At 36.2% G+C, this 10,522-nt stretch overlaps 1 protein-coding gene across 1 annotated transcript; it reads right to left on the bottom strand.

The window, feature by feature from the left end:
- Window positions 1–8,309: 8,309 nt before the first annotated feature.
- On the bottom strand, window positions 8,310–9,978 carry LOC149264132 (uncharacterized). The gene is made up of 3 exons (XM_089389023.1): window positions 9,775–9,978; window positions 9,469–9,598; window positions 8,310–9,337 (listed from the first exon to the last, which is right to left on the bottom strand). The coding sequence occupies exons 1-3, from the start codon at window positions 9,905–9,907 to the stop codon at window positions 8,581–8,583; spliced, it is 1,020 nt and encodes a 339-aa protein (XP_089245149.1). The 5' UTR covers window positions 9,908–9,978; the 3' UTR covers window positions 8,310–8,580.
- Between the last annotated feature and the right edge of the window lie 544 nt (window positions 9,979–10,522).

Genomic DNA, 10,522 nt, shown 5'->3' with positions numbered 1-10,522 from the left:
CTGATCGTCAACCACTTCAATATTTGCACTCACAAACTAAATTGCAGCAATCAAGACACTATAGGTGGATGGGTTTCCTAGAGCAGTTTCATCTAGTCATCAGATATAAGAAAGGAATACACAATAAAGTTACAGATATGTTGTCCAAACCAATCATAAATGCATCCACTATACTTAAGCATAATTCAGTATTGCGTGAAAGCTACATTGAACAATATTCTCAAGATGTAGATTTTAAATATGTATATGCAACTTTAAGTCATGGAAAACAAGTAGAAGAATTGGATTATCATGTTAAGGACCAACTCTTCTATCATTTTGGAAGTTATGGATTCCACAAATTGAAAGAGTTAACATAATCTGAGAAGCACATACTTCTCTAATATCAGGTCATTTTGGTGTAAGTAAAACAGTTGCACAGTTGCAAAGATTCTGCTATTGGCCAAAAATGCATGAAACAATTTCTAGATATGTAAAAGGGTGTACCATCTGTGCTAAAAGCAAGCCCAACAATAGAAAACTAGGCTTGTACACTCCACTTCCAGTTCCTTCTCATCCTTGGGAAAGTGTTTCCATGGACTTTGTTGGGGGATTGCCAAAATCTAGAAAAGGTCATGACTATTTATATGTTATTATGGACAAGTTAAACAAAATGTGTATTTTAATACCTTGTAACAAGCATATTACAGCTGAACAAACAACGAAGTTATTCTTTTAGCATGTTTGGGTGCATTTTGAGTTACCCACTTCCGTAGTATTTGATTGAGATTCCCGATTTGTTGGGAACTTTTGGTCAAGTCTGTGGGAATTGGTGGACACCAGACAGAAAAAGAGCACAACCTTTCATCCACAAATAGATGGTGCCAAACATAAGCGTTCAATAGGATAGTGATCTAGTTTCTCAGGGGTTATTAAAGTAAGCATCCCAAGCTTTGGGATGAGCATTTATGTTATGTGCAACATGCTTACAACTGTGCTAAGAATTCTTCTACATAGAGACATCCTTTTGAGACTTGTTTTGGTTTTATACGAAGGTCTCCCCTAGATTTTGTCTTTGAAAAAGACATAACAATTGATGGACATAGTGATGTGGACAGAGCAACTAGGTTCATTGACCAAATCCAAGAAATTCACCAAGCAGTGCAGGAATAGCCAGAAAAGAGCTAAGCCAAGTACAAGGCAAGGCATGATAAGCATCGAATTGAGCATAGCTTCCAAGTTGGTGATCAAGTATGGTTGTACATCAACAAAGATAGAATGCAAGGTGAAGGGAAGAAGCTGAAGCCAATAAGGTATGGGCCTTTCAAGATACTTGAGAAAATTGGTGAGAACGCTTTCCACCTTGATTTGCCAGCTTACATGCACATCTATTCAATGGTAAATGTAGAAAATTTAAGACTATTTTAACCTTCATTAATTGAGGATCCCAAAGAGCAAAGTCAATTTCCTTCCATTGATGATCTGTTGCCTAAATATCTCCATCAGTTGTAGGAAGATACAGTTCTGGACAGGAAGGTGAGGACTACGCGTAGAGGGGATGTTGAGTACCTAAGAATTGGACTCAAGGGTTCAAAACACAATAGTGAAAAATGGATGGAAATTCGGCAAGTGGGGGAGTTGTATCCTCACTTGATTAATGCTTAAAAACCAACTTTTGGTGGTCCAAAAGCCTTTTTAGTGGGAAGGCGTGATCCAAATGGATCCTAGAGTACTCTCTAAGTCTTCAAAATCGCTTAAAAGATCAAAACTATCGCATAATGAAAACCTATGGAAAAGTTGGATTACACTATTGGGAGGCAAAAAAACCAAGAGACAATAGAAAACAGGCTTATCAGAGGCTTGAACAGTAAATGCATAGGAGCCGTCGGATCTAGCCGATCAATGGTCTAGATCAGATCGGTGAATCACAATCAGCGGTGGAAAAGGGAGGCTATCGATGGAGACCCCATGACATATGCGACTACAATAAGCAGGGTCAACGAGGACCGTCAATCAAGTGCGCAAATCGACGATCCATATTGCATCACAATATCGCTATCGTCCAATACAATGGAGAGGGGATATATGCATACACATATATGTGATGCGATTTCCAGACCCGATAACAATTATAAATGATGTTTGATATGATTTGAGATCTGGGAAACAAAGTTTTCCTTTGTAAATCGCATTTTCGTTGAAAAAACAAAAAACCAAAGAAAATGCACCGATGCGATATTATGGACCCAAAAGGGTTTATTAATACTGTTACATATGATTTCATGTCCGATAAGCGAGAATTTCAATGTTTTTTAATGTATTTTCAATACAAAGAGAAATCACGATATGAGCAGGATTTCGGGCGGGCCAAGGGCGGTAAGTGGTTTGGGCCGGGCTCCACCCGATCCCATACAATGGCTGCCACGTGCCCAGGCTGAGGAGAGAGAAAACCGCCCTCATCAGGCTGTTAGCCGTCGTAGGGAAAAGCCACCCAAAATGAACCACGACAGTTGGATCTGGATCTCCCATATCAACAATAGAGATACTATATCAATATACAGGCAGACCTGATAGGAGTATAAAGCGAAATTATGAAGATTTGAAGTCTGGGTGAACAATGATTTTCATGGATTTTCACAGTTTGAATGCATTTCTCTGTGTTAACAAAAAGCGACCATTTCAGGGATTTCAAAGGGTCGATGCACTCATCCATTGCAGATTAGGTGGCCACCTCCCCTGAATGCATTATGCAATGATTTTTTAACGCTAGAAGAGTGATTCGAGTGGATAGAGGCCGATAGACAGAAAGCCAAGAAGCAAAAATGAATAGGCAGAGCAGACTGGCTTTAAAGCCACAGACAGAGAGCAAACATGAGGTAGTATTGCAGGCAGTGCCGAGACAGAGCCAAGATAGAGACAGAGAGTGATTGAGAGAGTTTGTGTACACATAGAGGCTTGAGAGGTTCAAGCAAACTCTTGCTACTGTATCTGTTGAGTCTCAAATTGAGCTCACATTGTTGTAAAACTCTGTTTGAAGACATAATAGAGAGGCCACCACTGAAGGCTGGACCAAGAGATGTAGCCCAGGAGTATTGGGTGAACTCCTTATTAAATTTGTTGTGTTTATGTGTGTTGTCTATTATGCTTCTTTACTGCTTCATTGTCTGTCTATTTCACAATCTTATTGATCCTTTGCATAAAATAACATACTTGAAACCTGCACATGAGTCTATAATACCTTATTAATTGTTAAGATCTCATTTTCAGATCAGGGGATTATCCCTTGCCAATCACTGATAAGCATATATTACGGGACTGCGGGGCTCTTGATATGTGGGATTGTGATGTGTGGGGCTTATTGTGCCCGAGGCCCCTAATATGTGATATTTGCCCCCATACTTAGTCATTTTCTTGGTTTTCAAGGCTTTCCAAGTGTGATCTTCAACATGCTCTAACTTTCGATCCAGAAGTTTATTATTCGAATTCTATGTATCGTTGGAAAGATATTTCTGAGCACTAGGTAATGGCGAGGGTCTGATTAAGCTCTGAGATCTTCTGTGGCCTAGGAAAGTGGCTCTAAAATTCACTGCTCTTGCGCAACCTTGACCAATTGAAACCCAAAATGCAGTGAGTGACAAAATTAAGCATTAGTGTTGAGGCTTCCATGGCTTCTTATTTATTTTTATCAAATGGAAATCTTGACACCCATGTGCCCCATGCCTCGTAAATATAATATCCCACATTGATTCTTGGTCTCTATCATGTCAAAATGCTTCATTGGGATAAAAGTTGTAATTCTTGTACATAACAGAGGGAATGCCTATTCTAGAGGAAGACTCTCCAAGATTTGACCCACAAACCTATAACAATTTTCTCTTCTCCACTCTGAGGCTCATTGCAAACAAAAAAATATATATAATAATAATTTGGCAGCAATTTTCTATGTAAGCATAAAATTAGGGTAGGGTCAAGATGTATCTGCACATAGAAAAATTGATGGACCATTTCCATTACCATTATGGCTGGATATTACACATATAAATGAAGAGATAGATATACCACATATTGACAGAGGAGTCACGAAGTGCAACTGCTCTAGAATAATGCCCAACATCACTAGCTTTCTATTTGTCTTCAAAAGAGAAAGATATTATTCCAAAGGATAAACAACTAGAATGGTGTCCATTATGTAATCTAGGCTCTTTGCTGCTTCTCACAACACAATGGGGCCACTATACATAATTAGAAAACCAAAGCGATTGATACTATCCCCATTGCCGATATGATGCAAATAAACAATGTTATTGAATTAAATTGGCACACCATCATCTTTTCAAAATCCCTGATAACAGGATAAGCATCAACACCGAGGACTTCCATGGCTTCTTCTTTCTTTTGATTAATCAAACTGATAACCATCATGTGAAGCCCAAATTCTTTTTCCATTCTTGAAAACCATGTGCCCCATGCCTCTTAAATCCAATATCCCACATCGCTTCCTAGCCTCTGTGTTAATTTTTTGATAACCATGGTATGTTCTATGCTTAGAACAATTTTACTTCAGTTTCTTTATTATCCCAATATCAATATCCATTTTAGCAATCACATCATCATGATAGTAAAATGTATAAGAACATAAACAATAATAGTAGAAGACAAGCCAAGACAAGATGACACAAGAAGTGGCACCAGCTAGGGATAAACCCTAATGTGGGAAAATCCTTGATCAATTCTTCTTATAATTCTTCAAAAGTTTAGCAAACGGAGAGAGTAAAATATACAATATTCACTTGAGAAATCACAGTGAAATCTGATCACTCAATTAGCAGAAACAAAAAGCTCTAACCAGAAAGTCAATGTTGGTTAACTGGGCAGATTTTTACCTCTAAAACAACGCGGTCATACTTGGTCAACTTGGCCTCAATCAACTAGTCAAATTAGCCCAAAACACTCCGAAAAAGTCCAGTGAAAGTAAAAAAAAGTCAACACTACAACAAACCCTTATGTGGTCAACGTTGGTCAAGCACTGGTCAAACTACATTGATTTATGTGCCCAGAAGTGCAGCCTACCCAGACAGAGACCCCTCACACAAAACTGCAGTTAAAATAGGTCAACATTGGTCAACACAAGTCAAGACAACCTCCTGCAATTTTGATCAACGTTGGTCAATGACTGGAACGTAAAAGTACAGTCCTTCTTCGGATGTTGTGGGCTTGAGTTTGCAAAATAGATGGCTGGTCGACCTTGATAATTTGTCCATAATCAAAATAAATTCATAATTCCATTTGTACATGTCAGAATGGGATCATCTTTACATTAATCCTACACCTCTCGAAAAGAGGAATCCATATCACTCGCACCATATGAGATGTCCAAGGTGAATTTTGGCCCTAGTTGCCAAATTTAACAGTTTTTCATGCCGAAATGCTCCATTGGGATGAAAACTATAACCCTTGCACATAATAGAGGAGCTGCCTATTCTAGAGGGAGATTCTCCAGGATTCAAATGACAAACCTATCATAAAAAAATTTCAATTCAGACCAGTGGAATAAGTGAGAAATTACTATCTGTTTGAAGTGAAAAGGGTTTTCTTACCATGAAAGGTATATAGCCAACCATAATTATATGTGATGTTGATATGGCGATTGCCTCCAAAACCTTGTTTAACGAGTGTAATTATGAAAGGTTGAGGGGTTTGGTAACCATTGCCTCAAAAACCCTAGGAGAAGAGTTTTCCTCTACAAAATGAAAACAAAAAATATGAAGGTGAAGCACACCATCGTGCAGGGGGTTATATGCCATGTTATGGTTATATGCCATGTTATGTTATTCAGTTGAAACTGTAAAATGTTATGGAGGAAGATGAATTTTGCGATGGTAAATGATTTTTAAATTATCTAATAATGGATATGATGGTGCAGAGTAGTGCAGAGTGGTTGTTGGGGAGTTCTTCGCAAAAGGAATGCCTTATGATGTAACTACCACTTTAATGAAACCTGAATATATCAAATTTTAAAGGTAGCCTTCTTTTGAGGTTGTATCAATAATCTACCACCTCCATTGGAAAATAACATAAGGGTGCTTGTTAAGTTCTGAATAACCTTCAAGGTTGAAAGACTAACAACAAAATAGAATTGTAATACTTGCTTTACCATAATGGTAAAAATTTTTGTTAGATATATGGAATGAAATACATGTTTATTTGTGTTGGTTATCTGTCAATTTTATTTATTACATATTTTTGTTATATGATATTTTTTATATTTTTTACTAAATATTAAATAATTTGGTAAATAAAGTAAAGGAATGAGAAAATATACTTACCCTTTTTCCCTCAAAATTGTGCAATCCAAAGGTGAAAATTTATTAGCTAAATAATTTTAGGAATAACTCTTTTACCTCAAAAGGATAAAAAAAATGGAGTTGTCTTTAGTGCGATTTTTTGAAGATTCCGGTGACGGAATCCCACGGAAAAAATTGAGGTTAAATCTTGATTTGTATTAATTAAAATGGTTTTTTAACTACATATTTGGATTCAGCGCCCTGAAATACCCCTAGGAAGCTTTGATTGTGCAGAAATTACCTATCAAACTTGGGATTTCAATAAATTGCTGCCGGAATTTAGAGAAATTTGACCGGAAAAACCCACCAAAAAAGGCTGCAAAAAGTCGCACTAAAGACTACACCAAAAAAAATTTATACTTTAAAAACATGTATTTTTTTTTTCTAAATAATTTGTTAAATTAATATATAACAAAAATACTATATTTTTAATAACAATTAGCGTTCATCTATTTTAAATTAAAATACTCAACCCACAATTAAATAGCATATCCATATTAAATAAAAAAATTTCAATTTACCATTAACTCTCGTCTCCACCTTAAATAAAAAAGAATCCTCAAACCTATATATAATTCATTCATTTCTTTTTTAAACGCCTTGATTTCCCTGTGGGATAAAGCAAACTTTGCTAAATATTATATAATAAAAATAACAAAGAAAACTTTGTTAAATAATTATATAATAAAAGTCACAAAAATATATCTAATAACAATTAACTCTCATATCCACTTTAAATACAAAATCCTAAACCCATAATTAACTCTCATGTTTGCCTTGAATAAAAAAATTCCTAAACTCAATGCTCTTTCAAATCCACCTGGAATCAAGAATCCGAAATTATATATAAATTATATATATATATATATATATATAAAATTTCTACGTTGCCCATCCTTTAAAGCATCTTAATTTAATTTAATCAGCCCACCTTTCCCCTTTAAAATCAAATTTTCAAAATTGGAGAATAACTGAGTTCGTATATTATAAACTACATTATATATTAGTTTAGATTATCAACTATTACAAAGTACATTATAAACTAGTATAAACTAATTTAGTTGGTACGTTATAAACTAATATTGTAATTTTGTGGGGACTTGTTAAACCTACCTGACATTGAAAGAACAACCCGAATTTCAAAAAAAGCGAAAAGCAAATTCAAGTTCTTTTGGGTTTTAGAATGTGTTAATGCTTTTCAACGACCTCATACATTTTAAATGCGCAGATATGATTTTCCCGTTACACATATGATTTCATTTTTCTTTAGTGATCTTAGATAAATTCTGGTCCGCTTCAAATTTATATATTCCTCCACGAACGGAATCATTCGAATCGGTACCCAGTCAACGCATTGAAAAAAATCGATAATCACGAGAAGAAAAAGCTGAGATTGGGGCGCATTCATCGGAGTTTCTACCGTGATCGCAGGATGGAAAGCCGTAGTTTATCTGTTATATTTTGGGAGTTTTTTGCAAGTCTATTTTCAGAGTAGAATTTGTTCAAAATCTGTTAAAAATTTATTAGAATTACAATTTTTGGGATTGCATTTTGTATCTGTGACTTTCTTATGATATAAGTATTTCCAAGATTTTTATGATTCAAAATATATGGTAAGAAATATTTTAATAATAAGATTTTGAATTATAAAATTTTTTAATTAAATGTTTTAGATATTTTCATATATTTATGAAATATAGCAGTAGTGTAATAATTATGTTTTTTCTTTGAAAGTTACGGAAATTTTGGTTATCCTAGAGATTTTCGAAGTAAAGCTGTTAAAATTCACAATTTTAGGTGTTTTTAAGGTTTTTGATGGTGGTGAATCTATTTCTACCATCAAAAACATAATTCAAACATTTTCTCTACAAAATTTTTGAAAAACATAATTCAAATATTTTCTATATAAAATTTTTGAATTTTTTTGCCCACATTCTTATCACTTTTGACCATCCGAACAATTCCTCCTCTGTCTCAATAAATATATACAATTAAAAATATATTTTAAATAACAAAAAAAATTACAATTTAACCCACCATTATTTCACGACATTCACACTCTGAGACGAACCATATCTACAATATACGATGCAAATGAAACCAGCATATTGATTACGGTTCTGATAGATATCAATTCTTAGAGTACCCAATCACGGTTGTTACAATTCCTACGGGACCCAATCATGGTCTTGCAACACTAGTTTTGTTGCATAATTTCGGTGGCATTCTTATCTGCATTCCAACAATAAAAAATGAACTACTCTGTCTTTGTTTCCTGTAAATAAACGACTTCATCCATGCAATATGTATGCATGCTATCGCAGTGCTCCTCTATTCCTTGATTGGCAACAACTGCAAAGCTGTTAACCTTCTCCATATTATTTTGATCAGAACACATGTAATCTTCAACCTCGTTCAGCTCCATGGCCGCTCCCCTGTACAACTCTTCCAAACCAAAATCTGTGTCACGGTCGGATGAAGAGAAGAGCAGATTCCAGCGGGGAAGCGATAGGTCGCTCAAATCCAATAAACTCTCTGCTAATATTGCTGTATTTCCTCCACAATAATCGGAATGTGGTGATTCCTCGTCCACAAATTCTGCTTCCACAAAATTAGCATCTGCCGTTTCGAAGGCAATGCGCTCCGAATCATCGGGCGTGATGGAATTGTTTGCGAGTAGGTCGCAGCATGACTGGGAGAAATTACCAGTTTCATTAATATTACACGATTTGAGAGCTCCATTTAAACTGGGATTATTGCAGTCATCACTGTTGTAGCTGTTTTCTCTCACCATTCCGGAGCATCTCATGGCCGTTGTTATTTTGAGTGGAATTGCTTTGAACACACGAGTTGGCAGAGGAGAAGAAGATCTCCATTTCGTTTCCAGAGATTTCGTGCTCGAATTAGCTTGAGATTGCTTTAGTGGCGGGAGCTTTTTGCTAAGCTGAGTGTTCCAGTAATTCTTGATTTCGTTGTCTGTTCTTCCTGGTAGTCGTCCTGCAATCAGGGACCACCTGCATGAATCCATAAATATAACCTCGTCAACTTCCTACTGTGCAGTTAATTATTCGAAATTTCGAGGCGCTGAAATGGGGAATCAATAAATTTTGTTGAGTGAACAAATGTTCAGACATTCTCGACATACCGATTGCCAAGAAGCCGATGCATCCGAATAATGAGATCCTCCTCGTCGGCGGAAATCCTTCCGCGTTTAATGTCGGGACGCAGATAATTCATCCAACGTAATCTACAACTCTTTCCGCACCGGTTAAGACCTGCAACAAAAATTCTTTCCACTAGTTAGCCTCTGAATAAATATTTATGTCTGCATAAATAAATATTGTCCCTGGGACAGTTCAATTGGCTGTAGTAGTATGGTGTAAATCATGAAATTCGAAGGAGGGTAAAAAAACAAAACAAAGAAACCCATGACAAACTTTTTAGAATTCACCTGCTTTTTGGGGAAGAATTTTCCATCCACCATCGCCATGGGTTTGAATGTATGTGGAGAGAATCATATCCTCTTCTTTGGTCCAGGCACCACGATTGAGCCCTTGTTTTGAGCAGCAAGGAGATCTACCCATCTTGAATATTCTACCTCTGTAACTCAACAGCTGATGATTTCCTCTGCTAAAAACACTGAGTCACAGTAGGGGCCTCTTTGCTTCTCCTTGGTAGGGAGGTTGACTTTATATAGAAGTAGCTACATTCTCCGTACGAAGGAAGGCTGGTCCAGTAAATCTAACGTAGGTTTGGTAATGTGACAGGCTGATATTTTAGGTTAAGTGATATGACAGGATAATATTCTATTTATGTTTTAGAGTCACACGTTTATCACTGTATTCCTACTCCTCATTTCGAAACGGACTGGAACGCTTATCACTGCATTCCTAATCCTCCTGTTTTTCCGACGGTTGACAGCAAAAGAACTTCCAGACGACGAAGAAAACGCATGAACTTTCTATTTCTGATGGAGACAGCCATGGTTATTACTGTGTGAACCGCATGAATTTTCGGCTATGAGTGTATGGCGTTGTCTACTGTGGGGACCATTTTTTGGGACGGCCTCTTTAAGTTGGAAGGGTTGTTGTTGTATTTTTTATAATAAATCTGACTGTGGATAATAGCTTTTGAAAGTTGAAAATGGAATTAGCACAAACAAAATTGAAGGATAAGTTAAAATCTATAACTAAAATACA

The sequence above is a fragment of the Pinus tabuliformis genome, chromosome 6 (genome assembly GCF_031772625.1).
Source record: "Pinus tabuliformis cultivar Carrire ecotype Pingquan chromosome 6, CPIR1, whole genome shotgun sequence".
In the NCBI taxonomy this organism is placed as follows: Eukaryota; Viridiplantae; Streptophyta; class Pinopsida; order Pinales; family Pinaceae; genus Pinus; species Pinus tabuliformis.
The sequence above is the reverse complement of the archived record's forward strand: the minus strand, read 5'-3'. Positions and strand labels throughout refer to the sequence as shown.